The sequence below is a fragment of the Kluyveromyces marxianus genome, chromosome 2 (assembly GCF_001417885.1).
Source record: "Kluyveromyces marxianus DMKU3-1042 DNA, complete genome, chromosome 2".
Lineage (NCBI taxonomy): Eukaryota > Fungi > Ascomycota > Saccharomycetes > Saccharomycetales > Saccharomycetaceae > Kluyveromyces > Kluyveromyces marxianus.
The window spans coordinates 816355-839706 of NC_036026.1; the positions used below are offsets into that span (position 1 = coordinate 816355).

Consider the following 23352-nt stretch of genomic DNA (forward strand, 5'->3'; position numbering starts at 1 on the left):
CGCAATGTCACAATCGCAGTACGTTACGGACGCTGAAACCGTTACCGAAAACACATGCAGAGTCGCTGTTGATACGCACGGGAACGTGTTCAAGGTGCCAGACTACAGCATCAAGGACATCCTCGGGGCAATCCCAGCAGAATGCTACAACAGAAGCTTGCCACGCTCGCTCTCATACGTGGCACGTGACATCATTGCAATGGTTACCATTGGTTATCTTACCCATGTTGTGGGTTACCCGTACGTGAAGGATCTGCACATTGCAGCAAGGTTTGCGTACTGGTTTGCGTATGCGTTCGTGCAGGGTCTGTTCGGGACCGGGCTCTGGGTGCTTGCCCACGAGTGTGGGCACCAGGCCTTCTCCGACTACGGTGCTGTCAATGACTTCGTAGGCTGGATTCTTCACTCTTACTTGCTAGTGCCATACTTCTCGTGGAAGTACACGCATTCGAAGCATCACAAGGCAACGGGCCACATCACCAGGGACATGGTCTTTGTGCCAAAGACCAAGGAGAAGTTCATCAAGGCCCGTGGCGTTTATGAGGACATTGAAGAGTTCTCGGAAGATTCCCCAATCAGAACTCTAGTCGAATTGATCGTCCAGCAATTGGGTGGATGGCTATACTACTTGCTCACCAACGTTACTGGGCAAGAGTACCCAGAAGTGTCTAAGTGGAAATGGAACCATTTCTGGCCTTCTGCTCCTATCTTCGACAGCAAGGACTACATCTACATTCTCTTGTCCGACTTGGGTATCATTACTCAGTCTTTGGTCTTGAAAATGTGGTACGACAAGTTTGGCGGATGGTCACTATTCATCAACTGGTTTGTCCCATACCTCTGGGTCAACCACTGGTTGGTCTTCATCACTTACCTACAACACACAGATGCAACTATGCCACATTACGAAGCAGACCAATGGTCCTTCGCTAAGGGTGCCGCTGCCACCATCGACAGACAATTCGGTTTCATCGGTCCTCACATCTTCCATGATATCATTGAGACTCACGTCCTACACCACTACTGCTCCAGAATTCCATTCTACAACGCTAGACCAGCTTCTGAGGCTATCAAGAAGGTCATGGGCGAACACTACCGTTACAACGACGAAAACATGTGGGTTTCTCTATGGAAGAGTGCCAGAGCTTGTCAATATATTGATGATGAAGGCTCTAAGGGTGTCTACATGTTCAGAAACGTCAACAATATCGGTGTTGGAACCGGAAAGAAGAAGAACTAGACGCGGGGCAGGAAGAATTCTTCTCCCTTTTCATTGTATATTCCTCCCCCTAATCTACTCTTTAGATTTTGATGTGACACATCTAACTGTGTCTTTTCTCTATTCAAAGTAACCATCTCTCTCTGAATTTTTTTTTCTTTTTGATTGAATAGAATCTTACCATTACCCCCTCTCCCATTTTATCATGTTATTTATTACTTCCCCCCCCCCTTTCTATTTCATTATTCGTCGCTTTGCACCAACATTCTTACCAAAAACTGAATATTAAAATTCCTCTGTGTCCATTACGAATGCCTTACTTGCTCTTTGGCAGAGGAGAAAGGAAAACAATTCAAAACCTTGTTTGTTGACGTAAAATCAGTTGAAAAAAAAAAAAAAAAAAAGAATAAAAATAATCATAATAATAAAAAAGTTTATCCTCATGAAACCATCACCGTGTGCCCCCCTGTTGCTTACTTTTTGATACACAATTTGCATTCATAAGCGTCCATTTTTATCTTGTTTAGAGTTAGATATAATTAATATACAATATATATATAATATCATCGTTTGAAATATAGTGCTACAATGTATGAACAAGAACCAACTTTAGAAAAAATATTACTGGAATAAATAAATAGATTAGAAAATCATTTCTCATTAAGTTTTCATTTCTTGATATATTTGTGTATATATATATAATGACATCTACTACGCATATTAAAATATGTGTCTATTGTAAATATAAGTGCAATGTAGAATATGAATTTAGCAAATTCGATAATTGCGAATCCGTGGGCTCTGATAGTCCAGCACTTGGCTGAACAAAAATAGAGGGTGTGTGTATGTATAGGGGAGTTTTGAAAGGAACAAGAGGTCCTTGTGCTTAAATCAATCCTTGAAATTGTAACCGCATTCCTTTCCGACATGGTTTTTCAACCATATTTCGATGTTATCAAACTTCTGCCCACAATGTTTGCAGTGACCTGCTACTTTAGATCTATCCTTCTTCTTGGTTCCTGGGGGATATTCAAAGTGCAATGCTTTCAAGTGGTTCTTGAAAGTATCACAACGAGAAAATATACCTGTTGAATGACAGTTTGAGGTTTCAAAGGGTAAGTCCGATGTTTCTACCCCTGATCCCTTCAGTCCTAGATCCAAATTAATTAGGTTAGAGTTAAAGGGACATTTGTAAGTGCCTTTCAATTCATGTAAACATTTCAGTTTCTCTACAAAATCCATCGATTCCTGGTTTAGTTCATCCTTCCAATGCAATTTCTTGTGTCTGATTAAATCGTTCGATCTTGCAAACCCACGAGAACAAACTTCGCACTTGAAAGGTCTGGTTTCTGGAGATAAATGTGTGGACTTATGTGTGGACAAATTAGAGAAGAATAGGCCACAGAGAGGACATTGTTTCTTCTTTCTAGGTTGCTTCTTCACCACCATATTTGGACTCGAGGTTGTACCAGTACTGAGCTTTGCGGTACTGTCATTTGCTAAAAGAGACGACGATGATGAGACGTCACCGGTGATGGAAGAAGAGGCAGTAGAAACAGAAGGGGTAGAAACTACAGAGGATGAAGTAGTCGAGCATGAAGTTGGGCTTGAAGTGGAATGGTTCTGTATCAGTGGAATAGGAGGGATAATCTGATGTGTACCGGGGAGAGAGTGTGCGTTCCGCACGCTCACGAATTGATGTACCTGGGTATTATGACCATTCTGATCCAGCAGCACGTCCAAATTTGAAAATCCTGCGTTCAACTTGGGCACTGTCTGTTGGGACTGGGCCTGCGATTGCGACTGCGACTGGTCATGGGGTAGCACGAAACTATTGCTGTGACTGAGACTGACAGAGGCACGGTATGCCTGAGCAGATGGACTGGAACCGGTGCTTCCGAATTGGTAAGATAAAAGGTTATCGGAAAGGCCCTTGCCAGAGCCACTAGATGTGCTGTTGGGCTTCCCAGGCAGGACTGGGGTGCCCGACACACTGGAATCGTTGAAGTTGGGTCCGTTCAAATTGGCCACGTGATCAGTACTTGTGCGCGGGCTCATGCTATTATTAGTCATTATCGATGCGATAGAAGCACGATGAGCGTAACTGCCGCTGGCACAATTGATGGGCGTAGTGATGCTGGAAGCAGGGCTATGTGGGCCAATCCGCATGGACGCATTGACATTGACATTGACATTGACATTGGCGTTGACGTTGGCATTACCATTTGTATTTAAGCCGGAACGGGAATTGTTCGTGTGTTTGGCACCGGATTTTATCAGGCTGTCGAATGACGAGATTGGTGGCAGTTGGATCGCTTGTGCATTGTCCGTCGGACTGATATTTGAGTGAGTTAAAACGTCCATATTATTAACAATAGCTTGCTTGCTTGTTCGAGATCTCTAGTAAGGTAAACTAAAAAAAAAAGTATTAGTAATGGTTACTAGCGAATGATTGAATGCGTATGTAAGTCCGTTCTGTTCGTTCCTTTTTAGAAGCAGGAAAGATGGACCATGTGACGAGTTTATTTTTCAGTCGAGAGACAGATCCAGCGCGGGTTGTAATAGACTAGACTAGACTGTTACAGCTGTACTTGATTCAGCAACTAAATAAATAAAGGATACTCACAAGAAACTTGAAAAGAATTAATACAATCAATCCTTTTAAACCCAAATCAGGCCAATGCTTAAGGGAGCATCGAAAATACGTCCCTCAGACATCTCATCTCGTTCTATATTTATATCCATATTTAAATCCGCAGTTATTTCAATATTCAGGATGTCACGGCTAAAACCACTTTGGTTTTTATTTTTATTTTTTCCTCGCACAATTCAAGGCTTTAGCGGGTCCAAAAGTAACGTTTTAGATTTGCCCATAAGAGCCGGTCCACAGTATACTCGAGCGAAAATTTGGGAAACCCAGGAACTAGGAAGGAATTAGAAGAAGAAGAAGAAGGAAAAAAAAAAAAAAGAGGTAAACAGGACAAGGGAAGAGGGGCGCTAGGGTTGGCAGCCGGAGAAGAAGGCCTACCACGTCGGGTGCGTATGGCAACATAGAGGTTCTGTAACGTAGAACATTCCACGTATTTGCACAGAGGACCACAATAATCACGCAAAAGGGGATGGATGGATGATTTGGCACGGGATCTTAAGTGGTGGGGAAAAAGGCTTACCTATCATCACCAACACCATCCAGTGAGTTACTGTAGTGTAGTGTAGTGTGGGTGTCTACTGGCACGATGACGGTGCCGTGCAATATATTCAGCCCGCCCTTGCTAAGGCCTTTTGTAAGCAGAGGGGGGACAGAGAGGGTTCCAGTGATTTTTAGTACCCTGTTTTATGGGGAATTGCAGCAGCAAAACCCGGGAAATGGAGTTTTGAAGCACGCATTGCGTTGTTTTTTTGTTTTGTGTGTGTGTGTGTATTTTTTTTTTTTCTTGTTCTTCTTTGTGATATAGCCCTTCGTTGTGCAGCTGCGTATTTACATTATTCGGGAGGTAAGGTGAGTCTTTGTTATTGCCAAGCCTTAGAAGGCCGTAGGCAACAACAACACAACAATACAAGAACAACGCTATGGTTGGCAAATTGATTGTATTATCCCATAATGCCACTCTCTGTCTGTCTCTCTGTCTACTGCAGTTTCAGCTGCTACCATGCCACTGTCAACACTAATATCCGTGGGTATAAGCTGGTACCACACTGATGAGCGCCGTGCTTCCCTTAGTAAGAAGCTCACAGGGTTACGGCTGTAACACACGCTTTGTATGGCATGGCATACGGCAATCCTCTCGTCATGGTCTCGGTCTCGGTCCTAGCGTCGGGAATCTCCTTCTTGGACAATGAAAAGAAAAAGAACCTTGGGAGAAAAACAAATGGAAAAATGGAAGGGGAAAAGCCCCAGTACTCTTCGCAGCACTACCGTGCTGTGTTAGTAGCCGTTTGAGCCATTTTGAACGGTGAGAAAAACAAGAGAAACACACAACACCAAAAAAAAAAAAAAAAAAAGCGACGCTACAGCTGCAATGACGTACGTAGAAAGGACAGCAGGAGCAATAGGAGTTTAGGAGTTTTATTGTCAGCCGTCTTTGGATTTTCCGTTTGGGTAACACCCGGTGACGGGCGATGAGTGTGCTACACGACGGAGTAGTGTGCTTCGCACGGCGCACGGCTAGGCAGGGGCGGCCCTAGTACGGCGACGCACCAAGAGGGTCTGGTGTGTGCTTGTTCTTGTTGTTACTTGTTTGTTTGCTTGCTTGTGTATGTGGTAGTAGCCGGGTGTGCTGGATCAGGCGTGGGTAGTGTGCGTGGTGCGTGGGTGACGCGCCAGTGTTTGAGGGTAAATCTGGCGTTCAACTGCAGGGGTTTCTGGATTTGCAAATGGGATTGCATACATGTTGTTGTATATGTGTGTAGCTAACTGGTGGGAATGGTATCATAGGGGAGAGGGCTGTTGTTGAGTGGGGGCGAATGGTTTCGGTTTGTTTCTTCGGACGGCTTTACGCCATTGCCATGGCGCTAGGAACATGGGATCCACATGACATGAGCAATTAGCCAAATACCCGACTCGGAGTTATTCCCGGGCTGACGCCCGCCTGAGACGGGTTCTGTTTGTTGGGTTAGTCAGTCAGTCAGTCAGTCGGTCAGTCGGTCAGCTCAGTTCAGTTCAGTTCAGTTCAGCTCAGTTCAGCTAAGCTAAGGTTACGTTTGACTGTGCCTTGCTTCCACCTCCTTCCATCGTGTTTTACGGTATTTCTCTTCTTGCCTACCCGCCAGAAAAGGGCTTCGTCGCTACCAAGGCCTTTCTAGTACGTCGGCTGGTATAGCAAGGTTTCAGCAGTGCTGTGCCTTTGTCTAAAACATCTCGGGTAGCCCAGAGTAAAGGCGGAGGACGGAGAGGAGGGAAAAAAATAATCAAAAAGATCGAATTCGCAGTGCGTAATGTCTAGGAAGGCTTAGCGAGAGTCAGGGTCAGGAGTTATTTCCCGTCTCAAGGTAGGCCTGCTTGTAGCTAGCATTATTTTATTAGGACAAACGTGTTGAACCTACCGGAGATAACGCGGAGATTCGTGTGTTTAGATGGGAGGGAAAATCAAAAAAAAAAAAAAAAAAAAAACAAGAAAAAATAAATAGAGCAGTAATCCGCGTGATATTCACGTGACGCTAAGCCCTTGTCAACTTCCCGCCGCATCCTCCACTACTAAATCGTTTTATAGTGTTTAGTGTTTAGTGTTTACTTTGTTTTACTTTATACGTACACAACATATGTATGATGATACACTGCGCTGCATTGCGCTGGCTAGAGCCGCGCAAGGGTCACATCTCATTAGTACACCATTTTTCTACCGGTTATCGTTCTACGGGAATCATTCTCGTTTTCGTCGTCGAGCTTGGCCCTGTTCAACACCTTTATAAACGTATCCACACGGTATCTCATTCTAGAGTGCATGTAGGCCTTGGCACACTTGATATGGTAGTGGAAGTAGTTTCTAAATAGGGCTAGTTGCGACACGGACGAAAACATCAATTCCTCGGATGCATAGTGACGTGGGAACAAGACAAAAGTGATAAATCTCCTGCTTGACTTCTTCTTGCCTGCTGCGGCTGGCTCATGGCGCACAACGCCTTGGATTTCTAGCGGTGGTTCGTGAGAGAACAACACTTGTGGAGCAGACTGGATGGATCTGTTTCTCTTTCTTGCATCGACGAATTCTTGCAAAAACACTTTCCCAAACACTTTATCCGTTTCATCTTGGAAAATAGTCTCGAATATAACAGTGATACGGTCAAAAGAAGGCTTTATATAGATGTTTTCATCGTCCCTGTACTTGATGACCATAGCCTTGGCCTCTTTGGATTTTTCCACTTGTTCAAATTCATTCAACTGGGAAAGCTCAGCGCTCTGGCCAAACGCCAAGTAGAATGGGTAAGCCATGACAAGAATCTTGAAGAGCGATACTTGGACAATAGATTCTGCGGTAATTGTAGCTAGATTCACTACAAGAGTAAAGTCGTAGCCTGCCTCTTTTTGATCGGAGCTAAGGCTCAAACCTGGAAACTTTTCGAACTTGGTACGTAGAAACCCGAATAGTTCGCCCCCACTTTCATTGCTTGATTGAGTTGCCTTGGTTCTAATTGACACTAGTAAGTTCTCTTTATCGCCAGCGTTATTGCAAATGTGTAAAGTGGTGTAGTCGAAATCAGAAACAATTCTGTCTAGAGTTAATGGAGATCCACTTCTGTAGGCATCCAATGCCTCTGTCAAGGTCTTCTGAATCAACAAGTTGTATGGCTTGAGATATAGCATTGCGGTCTGACGTTGGCTGGCTTGAGTCTCTTCCCTATTCCCTCTTCCCTTTCGTGATAATCACTAGATAGGGGCCTTTTTCCTCAGTTTAACTTTAAAGACACTTTTTTTCAAAACTAAACTACATTTTGTTTTAATTTTAATTTTGAATTTTGGTATTTTTTTTTTTTTTGCCCTGCGCCAAACAGGTTATATATTATTCACGTGATCGCATAACATGAGTGTGTATTATGCGTGTATACATTACTCTTACGCCAGGGCCATCACAACTAGCTTTATTTACACGAGATGGAGACAATATTATATACATCTATGCATGTCCATTACTACTCCTTAGTAGGCTTCTTAACACCGTACTTGGATCTGGATGTTATTCTGTTCACAACACCAGCCAAATCACCAGCACCACGCACAACATGGTACTTCACACCAGGCAAATCCTGACAACGACCCCCGCGAACAAACACAATACTGTGCTCTTGCGCATTGTGTCCCTCTCCCGGAATGTACGCGGATATAACATTACCATTCGTGAGTCTCACTCTACATGCCTTTCTTTGCGCAGAATTAGGCTTCTTTGGTTTCAAAACCATCACTCTGAGAACAACCCCCTTACGCACTGGACAATTGTCCAAATGCGGCGATTCAGTCACCTTCTTACGGCTTGGAGGCTTCACCCCTCTTTTTATCTGGTTCAAAGTCGCTTGTATTGGCGACGTTTGCGCAAACGAACGCTGTTGCATCATCCTTGGCACCGTGCTAACAGTGCTTGAAAACGAGTGTGATACTCTTGACAGGCCACCGCCTAGTCCAAATACTCTTCTGAACATATCTTCCGCTGTTTCTATTTACCCAGTATGTGGCTTCGCCGGTCTATCAAGCCTCTGACACCCTTCACTCCTGGCTCTTAAATGTCTGTCTATCTACTACAACCATTCATTCATTTGATATTGGCTTGTACATTTTTTTTTCAATGTTCCATGTTAACAAAAAAAAAAAAAAAAAAAAAAATACTGAAAATGTTCGAAGGCAGAAAAATAGAAAAATTGAAAAAAATTTAAATGTCACGTGCTAGAGGTACAGGCAGGTTGTTTTAGTAACAGTACCATCGGCTATGTGTTTAGAAGCTTCAATGCGGGACACAGCGGTCATTCCTGCGCGAATCTTTTTCTTTCTCTGCCTCTCTCCAAAACATTGCCGTTTTCATACTCCATCTTATCCCACCTGGATTATTCCTGTTACTATAGGATATGGCACACTTCGTGCATTGAAAATGAAAAGCCAATATAGCCTTAAAAGGACATCGCAATGAGATTTGGGAACACAGTTAGAGAAAGGAATTAAGATGCAGTTGAATTGGAGTCAAAAGTAGCCAGGTAGTGTTGAAGTGTAGTAGGTAAAGCATTATTTTTTTTGGCTCTTCATAGTATTCGATTCACAGAACACTAAGATGGGCAAAACTCAGTCGTTTATTCATCTTAAGCCGGCTACTATAAGTTCCGGCATGGCCACAGGCCGGAAGGCGCTTGCTGCGAATTTGAATGGATCCAAGAGCACAGCAGCCGGTGGGTCGGCTACAGGAGCGTCAAGAGTCGCTATGACATCGCATATGCTAAGAGTGCACTTAAATAAGTTTCCTAGTTTAATTGGGCACGCCACATCTAGGATTAATAGATTGTACAACGAGGATACATACTCGATCAACATTCTGAAGCTACCATCTGCCAGTGCGGAACTGTCGCTGTTGAATTCCAAGAGATCAATTGCCAATAAGATGAAGCTTTGGGAAGAGCTTCCGCTTCACCGTAACCTACTGAATATATCTATATTTGATGGACATGGTGGAGATCGGGTTTCGAAAATGCTAGCGTCTGAGTTGCATGAACATCTGGTCAAAATGGTGCCCCTGAAGCAAGAGTTTGAGTCTGTTCTCAAGCAATACAAAACCCTAGTGGGAGGTAAGTATTGGACCAATATCTACAAGAACCGGAAACAGTACTATGACAAGTACATCAAGCATTGCAATACCAAAGTTGAGCAAGTGTTACTTACCGATGGGGTACCGCCCCCATCGGGATCTAGGATGATTTTTGATAAGTGGGGGAACATTATAGACAAGACGAGCTTGCTAAATGAACACGAACGTTTAAGGTTGTATAGCACTTATTTGAAGTACGATCTCAACGAAATTTGCGGGTTTGCCTCAGACTTGGAACAGGAAGCGGCCATGAAAGAATACTATGGAGGTTCCACGGCATCAAGCATCTTTTTAACAGCATACGATGAACAAGAATCCAGCGATGAATCATTTTTCGTTGCTCCTCAAGGTTTGTTGAAACTTGCAGTAACACAAATCGGAGATACCAAGATTATTCTATGCGATAAAAACGGAATCGCTCACTCCTTATCAAAGGTCCACCACCCCTCGTCGAGCAGAGAATCAAGAAGACTCGGTGGTCACTTCCAATCAGATTCTTTCGGAGACACAAGATTCTTAAATAATTTCGCAAACACTAGGTCCTTTGGAGATCGCATAGGTAAAAGGGATGGGCTCACATGTGAACCTGACATTTATTCTTATCTCATAGGACCAACAAGAATGCTACCGCACGCAGAAAAATCAAAATTACAATTTGGCGGTGACGAATGCTTTATTTGTTTGGTCTCAGACGGTGTGACAACTTTGATGAGTGACCAGGAAATATGTGATCTCGTTACCTCAACTGTAAATAACAGAGGTCTAAAAACTGCCTCACCACAGTATTGTGCACAGGAAGTTCTTCAGTATATTATGGCTATAGGTTCTAAGGATGCAGATAACGCAACCTGTATTGTCCTTCGTCTACCAAACTGGGGTAATTGGCCTGTCATTGATCGTACTGGTGCAATCAGAGAAGAAAAACTACTAAGCGGGGTATCCGGAGGTGACAGATCTACCGCTTGATCTTAAAACTATTAAAAGTATCAAAAAATAGTATTACCAAAACTAATTTGCATATAAGAAAAGGGTCTCTTTACGTGGAGAATTTCATTTCTTATTGTTCTATTCATTCAATTCGATATATACATTATATTATTTACATCTACATCACTGTAAGATTTATAACAGTATTTTCTTATTCCTAAGCTCTTATCATACCTGGTATTTACACGTTTTGCTTCGAGTATATGAGCCAATCGCTGCTATTGGTTTACTGAACTGTTGTTGGACCTAAATCATTTATTCTTGGTTTGAGTGTAACTGAATCTCTTTCTGGTTGGTACAAACTCACCTAACTTACTACCAACCATATCTTCTGTAACTTCAAATGCTACATATTCCTTCCCATTGTGTACTTGAAATTTCAGCCCCACGAACTGAGGGAGTATGGTTGCAGACCTAGCGTTCGTTCTAATCGGCGTGCCTTTTTCCAAAGCTTCTTTAATTGGCAAAGGAACGATATTTGGTCCTTTCCATACAGAACGTGATAGTAATCTCAGTGTTGGAATCATTATACCGGTATATATGAGCGTGTGGTCCTTTTAGTGGTCTGGAGAATATCTATTTATTGATCGCCTATACTGCTCTAGGCTTCAATATTATAACTTCTTTCTATCATTGTATTATTTTTCTTCAGTGTAGAAATTTTTCAGTGGTTCAAATTGATTTGAACAGTAAATGAGAAAATGAGATGAGATGAGTAGAGATGAGATGCGATGAGATGAGCAAAGAAGGTGGAAAGAGCAAGATTAACCATATCGTTACTGTTAGATCACCCTAAGTGGTAGCAAAATAAATCATGTTTGCAAGTCGTTTTGATCCTACCAAAGTTGTGGTAAATACCACAGCTACGGAGGATGTTTCTGCTAAAGAAGTGGTACTACCATTAAAGCGTAAGAGAGAGGTTGTCAGGGAAGATAGCAAAGATGGGGATGAGAGCGAGAGTGACAGTGAGAGCGAGAGCGAGATTACGAGTGAGAGTGAAGATTCCGAAGATAATGAATCTTCTAGTGAATCGGAAGCTGATTCTGAAGCTGATTCTGACAACGATTCTGCTCAAGTCTCTGAAAATCCAGAAATTGATACGGACAAAAAGCACAGTTCTATTCTAAACAGGTTCCAGCAAACTCTATCTCTTCAAAGTTCATTGAAAACGTCTGAAAAGGTTGATTCTGAAGCTGAGAATGAAGATGAAGATGTTTCTATGCAAGATGTTCATAGTTTGACACCAATTCCTCAACCTGCAAAAGTTAGAGATAACACTTTGAAACTTTTAGATTCATCTATGTATAAGTCGACTGCATGGGATTCGGCAACTAAGATTAACTACGACAATAGCATGATCAAACCATTCGAAAGTTACAAAGATGAATTGGATTCCCGTCTTTTGAAGAATATCATCAACAACTTTTCTGAAAATACTTTTCCAATCCAGACTGTTTTATTTGATACCATTCTACCAATACTAAATTCATCATTTCAAATCAATAAAACTCGTTTTACTAGACAAGTTGGTGATATCTTAGTCAATGCTTCTACTGGTTCAGGTAAAACTTTAGCATATTCTGTCCCATTAGTTCAAATTTTAAGAAATAGAACTGTCAACACAGTTAGAGCTGTTATTTTATTGCCAACGAAAATTCTTATACACCAGGTTTATGAATGTATCTCAAAATTAAGCCAAGGAACTAGTCTTATTGTTTCAATGTCTAAACTTGAGAACTCTTTAAAAGAAGAACATTCTAAGTTCTTACAAAACTGCCCAGATATACTAATCATAACACCAGGTAGATTGGTTGATCATCTACAAATGAAGTCTTTCGATCTAAAAAACCTCAAATTTTTGGTTCTTGATGAAGCAGATAGATTGTTGAATCAGTCTTTCCAAAACTGGAATAAGGTGCTCTTCCAACATTTGAGTGCGGTTAAGCAGGATAAACGCCCAGGAAATATTATCAAGATGATCTTTTCTGCAACCCTAACTACTAACGCAGAAAAGTTATACAACCTTCATCTTCACAATCCTAAGATTTTCCTAACGGATTCCGTTAAACTATACACAATGCCAAAGACATTACAAGAACTCAACCTTAGAATACCCACGGCCAAGAGTTTGTTCAAACCTCTTGTGTTGTTGAGAGTTATTAACGAACTCAAAAATTTGGACACCATCAAATCAAATTCCAAAATCTTGGTTTTCGTTAAGAGTAACGAATCATCCATCAGATTAACTAGCTTGCTTCAAGTCATGCTAGAAGCGGGATTGGCGGGCAGTGATAACATATCTCTCGCTTCCATTAACTCCAATAACTCAAAAGGTACTAATAAAAAGTTAATTCAAGAGTTTGCTTCTTCCACGCAATCTAAATCAGTATTGATATCTACGGATGTGATGGCTAGAGGTATTGATATTAATGAAATTACACATGTCATTAATTATGACGTACCGATCTCTTCCCAACAATATGTCCATAGATGTGGTAGAACTGCAAGAGCTACAACCGAAGGTATTGCTATCAACTTGTTGGTGGGTAAGGGTGAGTATAAATTCTGGTCCGATCATATTGACTGCGATCTAAGTCGTGATGTGGATGGATACCAACCTGCTCCATACAAGAATGATGAGGAAACGTTACAGTTACTAAATTTGGATGAACAACAAGAAGCTAATTACAAGCAATGCATCAAGTCTCTACAACTCAAGAACAACGATCAGTCCGACAGTAAATAAATTACTTAAAGTACATAACCACACTGCATAATCTCTTTCATTATTGTCCCAGATCATGTGACAGTTTTTACTCGTTTCGCTGTTTTTTACCTTAAAATGTGACTAGTTAATTAAGTGCAACAAAGTGATAGAAAAGCTTAAATGAAATTCTTCGAATCATATCCTTCTTAAGAATGGTTTAGGTACAAGAGGAGTAGTGAAGCTTCAAAGGAGTGTAGCGGTGATCAATTTGATCACACTGTATTAGGGACGTATATTCGAAAAGGAATCTATTTTATATTATGCCTCCGTCTAAGTATTTGTTAACTCCGCCGGATGATTTGCATCCATTAACAGATTCTGAACAGCCAATCTACCCAGATTTTGATCCATGGGTACATACTCGGGAGGAGGATAAAGTGCTCAATGAATTTGTGGCAAAGGGTTACTATACTGCTTCAAAGGTCAACTTTGAAACAATATCTGCGCGATCTGCGTTGCAAGGGTCTCTTCCTAAAATATCGTCACTACTAGGAGAAGAACTCTCGAAAATAATCCAGATCAGAGAAGAAGAAATCAATAAGATAGGGACTTTCGACTCAGATGAAAGTGCGCGTTTTACGAAATGGGCTGGACAGGATTATCATTTGCCCAATAGGGTTACGCTCACCGATCAAAAGAGGAACCTATGGCTTCAAGAGTTGAGCTCTTCAAGCTCTTCGTTACAGAGTCTTACCAAATCTGTGCCTCATGGATTTAGGAAAAGATACATATTAGAGCAATGTTATATTCAGTTTGTTCCAATATATCGATTTATATGGCTGATAAAGAGTTGTTATGCCATTGAATGGAAGGGAATGGTTTCAAAGGCAAAAGGTGAAATTAGTTCTGACGAATTGCTAAGGACGTTGTATAAAGATTGGACTGATAGCATGGTAGTCGTTTTAGAGAAGCTTGTTTTCGAAGTCACTAAATATTACAATGACCCCTCTCAATTAAAGCTGTGGAAGTTAAGAATTGCTCATTATTTAAAGATGCTTGGCAGTTGTTACGAAAGAGAGTTATTGAACAAAAATGCCATGCACCAATGGATAGTTGATTTCGTGAGTAAAGTGGAGAGCTTTGAATTTTATCCAATGGCTTTACACATCCTTTCGATCTTTTGGAATGGAATACTTGGTACAACAGAAGAAGACGCGGAAACAGAGTCGTCTTTCTTGGTGATAAAATTATCAGAAATTCTTTTAAGGAAATATCACATTGTGTCTGAATCAAAGTGCATGATAAATGACTCGAAGTATATTATCAACGATATCCAAAGGAATTCAAGGCTGAAGGAGTCTGTATTACAAAGGTTGAAACAATTCATTGCTCACATTTTCCACACCCAATCTTTGGAGGCTTTCATTATGCCAAAGCAAAATTGGAATATCTATAAGAACTACTTATACCATATCCTACTACAAAATGTACCTGAAAGAGACGCACAGAAATTGAAAAAGAAGTTAAAACTAATTTCATACAGAAACGAATCTTTACGACTGGGGTCCCTCGATATGGAACCTTCCAGAGAATCTTCTCCTTATAACTCGGAACTTGCGTTGGAAGATGTCTTCTCTGGCAGTATACTCAATTTGAAAAATGTAAATCCTGAGCTTCTTTCTATGCTGGATAGTGGATTGTCTGGGTCTGAATGGGGAGTATTCGTTGATCAAAAAATAACTCGAATGGAGCAGGTTATAGAGATTATATTATGGTCTATCAATCCATCTAAAAAACATCGCTATGATAGTTGTCACTTAGTTGCAAAGATTTTAGTTTTGAAAATGAATTCTCAGGAATCCTTTCAAGAGTATGGTATTGAAGACGTAATATGGAGCCTTATTTTCCATTTTTCTAAGTTATCAAAATTGGAATTGCGGAAAACAGTTTGGCTTCCAAAATTGCATCAACTTCTCAATGTGTTTATCGGCTATGGTATAATAAAAGTTCCAACGTATATTAGAAGATTGATTAGTTCGGGTGTCTTGTATCTTCCTGAGTCCGAAAATAAAAACTTCCATTGTAAATTGTTGATTAATTTAAAGATATCGCCAGTCATGAAGTCTCAGTATAACATGGTTTTAAAAAATGTTTCAGAGTATGCACCTCATTTTTATCAACAGTACAATTTCGACGAATTAGTCTCTGTTTTTGAAAGTTTAAAGGTTAAATTACTCAATGGAGATTTTGAAGGCCTTGAAAAGTATCCTGGAAGCATACGAATTATGTGTTCGGAATGGTATTTATCACAAATCTGCTTTAACCAGGGAGAAATGCAAAAAATTGATAAGAAAAAGATTATTGATACATTCAATCTCTTCTGCAATACATTGGGTGAGCTCCATCATTTCTTTGGATGGGCTGAATATATTGTGTATCATCAGCTCATAGATGATCTTGAAATACTTGAGGTGTTTACGGATATTTTATTGTATTTGGACAAAGCATTTTTACTTTTGATAAACGATCCAATTCTTTTCATGAAGACTCTTTTACACAGCTATACAAGGGATCTCAAAAACAAAGATAAAGCTGCATTTGAGCTGCTCAGCTACAAAAATTTCTGGAAATTTTTTGTGAAGAATTGCTCCAATATTATTGAAATGGATTCAGCTCTTCAATCTTTAATTGCTGAGGTCTTTGAAATAGAGAGGACTAAAAAAGAAAAATTCATGAAAACACCAAGTGAATCTCTTGCAGTATTTTTAGAATTGACAGGAAACAAGCATACCAAACTCGAAGACCAAAACTTTCCAAGTGTTATTCAACAAAATATCAAGAAGTTGTTGCACAATCCTGAGGATGAATCAACCAGTAGAAAAATCCTTTTATTATGCAAAGCTTCCAACTCTACTGAATATAACAAGTTCTTATCGATTTTTGTTAAACGTGGAGATTTTACAGCAGATGAATTAGTCAAGCTAATCTCTCTCAGACTCCTAAGTTTTGAAGTAATACAAAAGACTTCTCACGATGACATATTATGCGAACTAGTGTCTGAAAACAACTTCACATATGGATTAAATTTTGAAAATGAGAAGAATGCGTTCATCAGAAGAAACTTCAAATATGTATGTCTTCAACTTTTCCCAAATCCTCAATACAGACAAACGTTAGTAAAGTTGTTAGTTGAATATGGCCCAAATTCAAGTTTCACAGAAAAATCTGCATCGGTAGTTAGCCATATTCTCATGGAAGAGAACAATATGTCTATCATAAGAGAAATATTACTTTATGGGATGAATATTCAAAATGATCCAACGGACAATGTTATGGACCTTTATCAATATCTAAACTTCACAAACACTTGGCTATTCCAAATATTAACGGAGTTCAATGTCAATCATTCGGAATCTGAAAGCTTGTCCTCATTTTTCTCAAATATTGTTAAAACAATTGGTTGTAATTCTTTATTGCCAAAGATATTCAGTAATATCTCAGATAGTTCATCGGTCTTTACTATGTTGACAGTTATCGAAGGACAATTCCTATCAAAGGTATTGGATACCGATAAATCTTCTATGACATTTTTACAAATCATGATGGACACAGAAATTGTCCTTAGTAGGCAACATATTAACGTTATGACCTTAGAGATGGACTCTTCTGTTTTAGAATTGTTCAAAGAAAGGATTTCGCAATTTGCAAAAATGTCAAGTGATGAACTCAAACAATATGATGAAAATTTAAATGAACTATTGAAAATGGTTATAACCCATGAAAAGTTTATTTTAAGGCATTGTTTTGAGAGTGTTAAATTACGGGACACCTCGATGATCGAGAACTTTTACATTTTATTCCAAAAGACAAGTAAAGATTTGAAGTTGAAACTACTTCTTTATGACCTTTTGACTTCCCTAAAATCGTATATTCTGGATGGTATGAAAGAACAGTCATCTGCAAATATCAAGATGCCAGCTGTCTTGACAAATTTACCAAAGTTTGCAATTTCGTCATTCTTAGGGTCGGAAAACTCAGACGAAGACTTTGTTGAAAGAGATCAACCTGAGCTTATCCATTTAGGACTATATGATGCGGAGAATAAGAAAGCATCTAATAAGAAATATTTTGTTTTCAACAAGAAAACAAGTCAATTCGATTCCGCATTCCGGATTGAGCCATTCCAATACTTGGTCAATTACCAAGAGCCATTAGAAGGCTGTTTGAACAATACAAGTTTAAGCTTAGGTCTCTTCGATGCAAGATTGGAAAAGACTAATCCTTCATAAGATAATATGAGCATGTCTCTTTTTGCATCTCGTTAATCTTGTAGAGATATTACAATATAACTTTTTATTCTTATGAACATATATATACTACATCCTTTCTATCTCTATGGTGGTCTCTACGTTTGGTAAATACTCTCTTATCAATTTATCAACTGCAATCCTGAGTTCGAGCTCCTCCTCGTTGGAACCATTTTTCATTTCAATTCTCATAATAACTATAAATAGTTGGAAATTGACTTTGGATATTAAAAGGTCTTGGTTCTTGAGAGAGCATGTGTTTTTGAAAATTGGTAATGATAGTATTGAATCATATATTTTTGATTTAACAAACATCGGATTCAATTGAGTAGGAGTCAAGGTATTTTGAGCAGCGACTTCTGGTGTTGCATGTGACGTAGATGCTGATACAGATAATGATCTTTTCAGGATCATTTTTTCAGACACATCGTTAGTCTTGGAATCAGGAATATTTGCATCGGCAATGAAGGAGTCGTTAAGTGATGTAGTCGAAAATCCCATTAATAAAATGGTAGAAGTCCACTTGGCAACTTTAATACCATAACTTGAGATAAAAGTAGACATAAGTGTTGTTGCTATCATATCCCATCCTCTGTGATAGTGGGATAATATGGGGTAGAGAGACATGTACAATAAATATGACAAAGTGATCAACGAACTCTTTATTTTATATTGCGTTGATTTAAAAATGAAATGGTACGACAACGACGAAATAAAGGCAGCTAGGCCTATTATGGAATACCATTGCAGTAGTTGATCTTCATGGACATGTGTGTGGTGAGAATGTGGGATTTTTTCGTTGATTTCCTTATGGTAATCAGAAGATGTGCTATTTTCAGCGAATAAAACGGCTATTTCTTCAAGGACATGAAATATTAAATCGAGGCCTGCGAAACATATTGAAATTGCGAATGCAAATGACAAAAGCACATCAATTCTGTTTAACCCAAAGGGCAATGTGATAGTACCCGTTTTCCAGATTTCGAACTTAGAAAGGAGCTCTGTGAGAATGGCGAATATACCTCCGAGTACATCGTATGAGAGGAAATGCGAGAGTGTAGAGAGCGATTTCCACTCCTTCACTTGGCCTAGTTGAAATACAAACAGTGAGACCAAGAGTTCTACCACGCATATGAAAATCTGAATATGTGTTTTGGGCCACGTCAAGTTGTTTCTGAGGTCTTTGAAATCGGGTACTGGTAGAGATTTGATAATGTTTAGAGGTTCCTTGACTTCTGGTTCTTGGAAGAAGTTCATGGACACGGAAGAATGCTTGTAACGATGACCTTTACGAAACATCGCACTCCGGCTTCCGCCTCCGTTTGGATTGGCACCTGCGCTTGAAGATGAGTTATTGGCCGTCGTGATAGTAGAGGATGATGAGAGTAGAGGGGGTTGCAAAGTGGAAGAGCTAAAGTTGAAAGGGTTCTCCACCAAGAGTGAGTTTCTTTTGCTGCTTCTATCAGGAGAAGGCGACCTTGTCTTTCTGACTGGCGATCTGGTCCTTGACATTGGGGGCAGTTTTGGTCCCGGGATATATTTGAACGAGTGTCTTTTGTTATGCGAATGGAATTCCTGGCTTTGCCCTGGGCCTTGGGCTTGGCCTTGGCCTTGGGCTTGGGCCGCAGTTACCGCAGGAGACCCCGCTGCTGCCCCAGAAGACGCACCAAACGTAAACCCTTTCGTCGCTACCAACGAACTCGATGAGCTGTTCTCGCCTTGCAGGTTGTAAAACGAATTCGGCCTACCTGTAGGCGGAGTATCAGCAACAAACATCGACAATCTCGCATTACTATTACTGCTGCTATTATTATTGAACGGAGAATTCACCGGCCCATCATCCTTCACATCTTCCCCAAGTGACAGATTCAGCACTGGCGGCGAATTTCCAGACTCCTCCTCCTCTATACAATTCATTCTAACCGGTGTGTGCGGCGCACTGTCCGTAAAATCCCTTCCTCTTTCCATACTGAGTAGTTGAGTTGAGTTCAGTTGACTTGTCTTTTCTTATCTTTGCTTCCCCCACAAACGCTAGCAAAATGGCCACGCGAAACAACCAGCTGCTCAATCTTCTACAAGTCCAACTATATACGCGAACTACCGCCTTCCGTCTATCTATAATCAGAATCAAAATTAAACTAAATTAAGTCATTTTGTCAAATTCACTATTTTATTATGAGCTTATAATGGCTATATTTTATTTTATACATATTAAAGGTTAAACAAAATAAAGGACGTATGTGTGTGCGTACAATGGCTGAGTGAGTGAGTGCTAAAAAAAAAGAATAAGGGCCCTTTGGGGAACAATTTTTCAGAAATTAGGGGATACCCGGATATGTACACGTGACACGATTCTATTTTGTTTTTCTTTCTTTCCCAAAACGGCGAGTATTTCTTTTTTCGGTTTTCTGGCAGTAGTTTCCTGTTACGGAAAAAAAGGTGCTGCAAAGGTTCGAAGAGGAGTGAAAAAAAAAAATGGAAGAAAAAAAAAAAAAAAAAAAAAAAAAAAAGAGCCCAGTGGAAACACGCTGTTAGCATGTATAAATATTTATTTATTGCTGCAAGGAAATAGCAGGTGGCAAGAGGAGAAAGGAAAGTGAAGAAAGGATAGGGTTATTGGAAGGAAAGAGAGGCTAAGGTAAGGTGAGGTAATCCGAATTTCAGGGAGTGTCTGGATTTAGGTGCTAGAGGATGATAAGCTGGGGACAGCGTGGAATTATCTTTTTTGTTTCCTGAATCAGTCTGTGTGTCTTTTATATTGAAGATATTTATTGGGATTAATTGATATTGGTTTCGAGGCTAGTATTAATAATACTATTTCAGGATTAGGATTGAGAATTGGTGTGGTTAGCTGGCTCTATATTGCACTGAGAGTTTAGAGAAAGGCAAGTTCAGAAGGGATTTTGTTTTAAAGCCGATCGGGAGAAGCAGCCGTCGTGTATTTATAATAGTTATCAGTGGATACCGCCATTATGAACACAGACTCTTGTGATGATGCGGGTTCGCACAGCGAACCCTTCCAACAGCAGTTTCAACAGCAAGCTTTGGATGAGAGTATGGATTATCGTGTCTTACAGCAATATCGCACTCACTTAAACAATACACTAACACTAAAACAGCATCTTTTGAAACAGCTCACGCTGCTCTACAGTCAGTTGGATGAGTGTAGGAACATGCAGGAGCTCATGGATGTCTTGATGACACAGAGACAGCTGCTACAGTCGATCTTCACGCTGGAAAAGAATACTGGTGCGTCGCAAGCGGCACCTACGGTAAAGTGGTCCAAGTACGGTCTGGATGTCGAGCAGTATCTTGTTGAAATGGGCCGAGCGGACTTGGTTGAACGTAGTGGATACCCGTTCCACGATTGAATCAAAAGAAAAAAAAAAAAAGAATTAAATTAAACTAAACTAAATTAAGTGTGAGCACTCTTTCGTACCAGTGTCAGTACCTGTACCCGTCCTGCTTTTTTATTTGTTTTCCCGTTGATTGTTTTAAAAGCAAAATATCATAAACCTCATGTACATATATATACACTCATCAACGGGGGAAAGCAAGTTGTACTTCTATCATTACATATCGATTTTTCGTGTATTTCTATCTACTATATAGCATATTGGAAATCGTACAATCCATTTTTCAGAAGTCCTGTGATCTCTGATTAAAGTTGGCGACAACAACGACTATAATTAATATTTGATATCTATCATAAGTAAAAACAGAATGCAAAGTACACATGTATATACGGAAAGAAGAAGAGGAGTGAATTGGAAAAAGATAAAAGCGTACTACTGTGTTTGAAAAAAGAATTGATGAAAAACGAGCTACAGCATATTGGCAAGACGGATTTGAATTATCAAACTTGATTTCTAGTTTGTTATGGGTAATTAATTGGAAATTATTACTTGAATTTGATCATTGACTGTAAGCGACTCTGGGGTCAATACTTTTCCAAATGTCTGTATAATCTAATTTACCCTTTGTTTCAGGAACGAAACGGTAGACGTACAACGAAAAGCATGCAGCAACTCCAGAAAACAATAAAAACACATACCCATCAATTACACTATTAAGGGCGGGAAATCCATACCCCACAATAAACGTCGCAATCCAGTTCATGGTTGTGCCGTAACTTTGAGCAGTACCGACAGTCTCGGGATGTGAAAGCTCACTAATGATTAAAAATGGGATGGGCCCCAATCCACATGCAAACGCAGTGATGTATAAAACAACAAACACAGCAAGTATCAATGGTATACTATTCACAATACCTATGCAAATCATGAAAGAGCACAATGCCATCAATGTGGATGAACAGATTAATAAGGGCTTCCTACCCCAGCGGTCTACTAATGGAGAAGAAAAAAACGTTACCAAAACGTTCACGATGGAAACCCCAAAGTTGATAATTATAGCAGTGTTTGGGAACGCTTTCTTGATCACTTTGACACCATAAAATATAATAGAGTTTACACCGCAAAATTGCTGAGCCATAAGTATTGTAGATATAACTCTTCTTGGATATCTGTATTTTGGATCGTTGAAATATTCTAATAGAGAGACGGTTTCATAATCGCGAAGTGAAGATCTCGTCGAAGATGGTCTAGCCAAATTTTGTGTTACACCCAGATCCTGCTGGGCGTTGGTGTGGGCTTCTAAATCTCTGAAAGACCGCACTGGTTGGGGTTGAGACCCCTGGATCCAACCGTTGATTTCTTGTCGAGATTCTTGTCGAGATCCTCCACGCAACTGTGACAAGACGTCTTCTGCATCTGTAATGTTTCCCCTTGAAACAAGCCACTTTGGAGATTCGCTGATCCTAAATAATAGAACGAAGTTCACAAAAGATATGATTCCGCCAAACAGTAAAATCCATCTCCATTGCAACATGTTTGCCCAAGCCATTGCCAACGACTGCGTAACCAATATACCACAGTTAATACTCACTTGGTTCATGGATCCCAATGACCCCTTGAGACTCGACGGAGACATTTCGTTGATAAACAAAGGTGTGACAACAATCAAGCTGCCGCACGACACTCCGACCAAGAGCCTCCCGAATAACATCTCATAATAACTGTTGCTAATAAAGAGCAACGCAGACCCCAACATTCCAAAGCCACAATTCCAATAGCTAATTGGTTTTCTGCCATACTTATCTGCTAATGGACCTGCCACTAGTGAACCAATTAACCCACCAATGCTAAAAACCGAAGTGACTAACCCGAATTGAGACTCGCTCATCTCTATGCACTCCGATAGCCCAAACCGTCCAAGAAAAGAATCCCTATATCTCGGATCTGAACCTGCCTTGCACGTTATATAATCCTGGGGCGCATTTAACTCTCCCATATGGTACCCATATTGCAAAGACCCTAAACACGCTACAATCATCGAAAGTAATAGATGAAGAGTGACGGTCACGCCCTTTCTACCAGCAGTCTCTTCAACATCGTATAGCTCCACATTACTCCTTTGATCAGACAACAAGTGATCGTCGGCGCTCATTTTATTTAGGCTAATCGGCGTCTCGTATTTCTACTTCCCCTCTATCCTTTGTACTCGTTTCTCGAAGGCCAAAAGAACAAAAAGTCAGATATTAAAAAACTGCCTCCTTCTTTTCCAATAACTACCCCAAAAAGCGTTGCTCCTTTCGAACCGTATTCCTTCTAGATAATCAGCAATCGTATCTGCCACTTACGTATCTCCACCACTTGTTACGACTCTGGCGCTAATTTAAGGTTTTAACCTTATTTATAATAATAATGAATGCATAAGGAAATTAGTTTGATCTATGTCTCTTCCTGTCTGCAATTGCAGTTCCTTTCCCTAAAATAAAAATTGAAAGTGTGA

At 40.2% G+C, this 23352-nt stretch overlaps 11 protein-coding genes across 11 annotated transcripts; 5 read left to right on the plus strand and 6 right to left on the minus strand.

The window, feature by feature from the left end:
* Positions 1–4: 4 nt before the first annotated feature.
* On the plus strand, positions 5–1240 carry KLMA_20392 (delta(12) fatty acid desaturase; the record flags this gene model as incomplete). Its single annotated transcript, XM_022818008.1, has 1 exon — positions 5–1240. The coding sequence occupies one exon, from the start codon at positions 5–7 to the stop codon at positions 1238–1240; it is 1236 nt and encodes a 411-aa protein (XP_022674718.1).
* An 870-nt stretch (positions 1241–2110) lies between these two features.
* Positions 2111–3583, minus strand: STP3 (zinc finger protein STP4; the record flags this gene model as incomplete). Its single annotated transcript, XM_022818009.1, has 1 exon — positions 2111–3583. The coding sequence occupies one exon, from the start codon at positions 3581–3583 to the stop codon at positions 2111–2113; it is 1473 nt and encodes a 490-aa protein (XP_022674719.1).
* Positions 3584–6539: 2956 nt separating this feature from the next.
* Positions 6540–7520, minus strand: ARC35 (Arc35p; the record flags this gene model as incomplete). Its single annotated transcript, XM_022818010.1, has 1 exon — positions 6540–7520. The coding sequence occupies one exon, from the start codon at positions 7518–7520 to the stop codon at positions 6540–6542; it is 981 nt and encodes a 326-aa protein (XP_022674720.1).
* Positions 7521–7846: 326 nt separating this feature from the next.
* MRPS12 (mitochondrial 37S ribosomal protein uS12m) lies at positions 7847–8350 on the minus strand (the record flags this gene model as incomplete). Its single annotated transcript, XM_022818011.1, has 1 exon — positions 7847–8350. One exon carries the CDS (start codon positions 8348–8350, stop codon positions 7847–7849), a length of 504 nt encoding a protein of 167 aa, XP_022674721.1.
* A 620-nt stretch (positions 8351–8970) lies between these two features.
* PTC6 (type 2C protein phosphatase PTC6) lies at positions 8971–10464 on the plus strand (the record flags this gene model as incomplete). The annotated part of the gene is made up of 1 exon (XM_022818012.1): positions 8971–10464. One exon carries the CDS (start codon positions 8971–8973, stop codon positions 10462–10464), a length of 1494 nt encoding a protein of 497 aa, XP_022674722.1.
* A 272-nt stretch (positions 10465–10736) lies between these two features.
* RSM19 (mitochondrial 37S ribosomal protein uS19m) lies at positions 10737–11012 on the minus strand (the record flags this gene model as incomplete). The annotated part of the gene is made up of 1 exon (XM_022818013.1): positions 10737–11012. The coding sequence occupies one exon, from the start codon at positions 11010–11012 to the stop codon at positions 10737–10739; it is 276 nt and encodes a 91-aa protein (XP_022674723.1).
* A 287-nt stretch (positions 11013–11299) lies between these two features.
* On the plus strand, positions 11300–13231 carry DBP6 (putative ATP-dependent RNA helicase DBP6; the record flags this gene model as incomplete). Its single annotated transcript, XM_022818014.1, has 1 exon — positions 11300–13231. One exon carries the CDS (start codon positions 11300–11302, stop codon positions 13229–13231), a length of 1932 nt encoding a protein of 643 aa, XP_022674724.1.
* Positions 13232–13512: 281 nt separating this feature from the next.
* SRB8 (Srb8p) lies at positions 13513–17481 on the plus strand (the record flags this gene model as incomplete). Its single annotated transcript, XM_022818015.1, has 1 exon — positions 13513–17481. The coding sequence occupies one exon, from the start codon at positions 13513–13515 to the stop codon at positions 17479–17481; it is 3969 nt and encodes a 1322-aa protein (XP_022674725.1).
* An 87-nt stretch (positions 17482–17568) lies between these two features.
* On the minus strand, positions 17569–19467 carry ZRG17 (Zn(2+) transporter ZRG17; the record flags this gene model as incomplete). Its single annotated transcript, XM_022818016.1, has 1 exon — positions 17569–19467. The coding sequence occupies one exon, from the start codon at positions 19465–19467 to the stop codon at positions 17569–17571; it is 1899 nt and encodes a 632-aa protein (XP_022674726.1).
* A 1004-nt stretch (positions 19468–20471) lies between these two features.
* Positions 20472–20870, plus strand: AHC2 (Ahc2p; the record flags this gene model as incomplete). The annotated part of the gene is made up of 1 exon (XM_022818017.1): positions 20472–20870. One exon carries the CDS (start codon positions 20472–20474, stop codon positions 20868–20870), a length of 399 nt encoding a protein of 132 aa, XP_022674727.1.
* A 544-nt stretch (positions 20871–21414) lies between these two features.
* On the minus strand, positions 21415–23007 carry VVS1 (Vvs1p; the record flags this gene model as incomplete). Its single annotated transcript, XM_022818019.1, has 1 exon — positions 21415–23007. One exon carries the CDS (start codon positions 23005–23007, stop codon positions 21415–21417), a length of 1593 nt encoding a protein of 530 aa, XP_022674728.1.
* Positions 23008–23352: the final 345 nt, after the last annotated feature.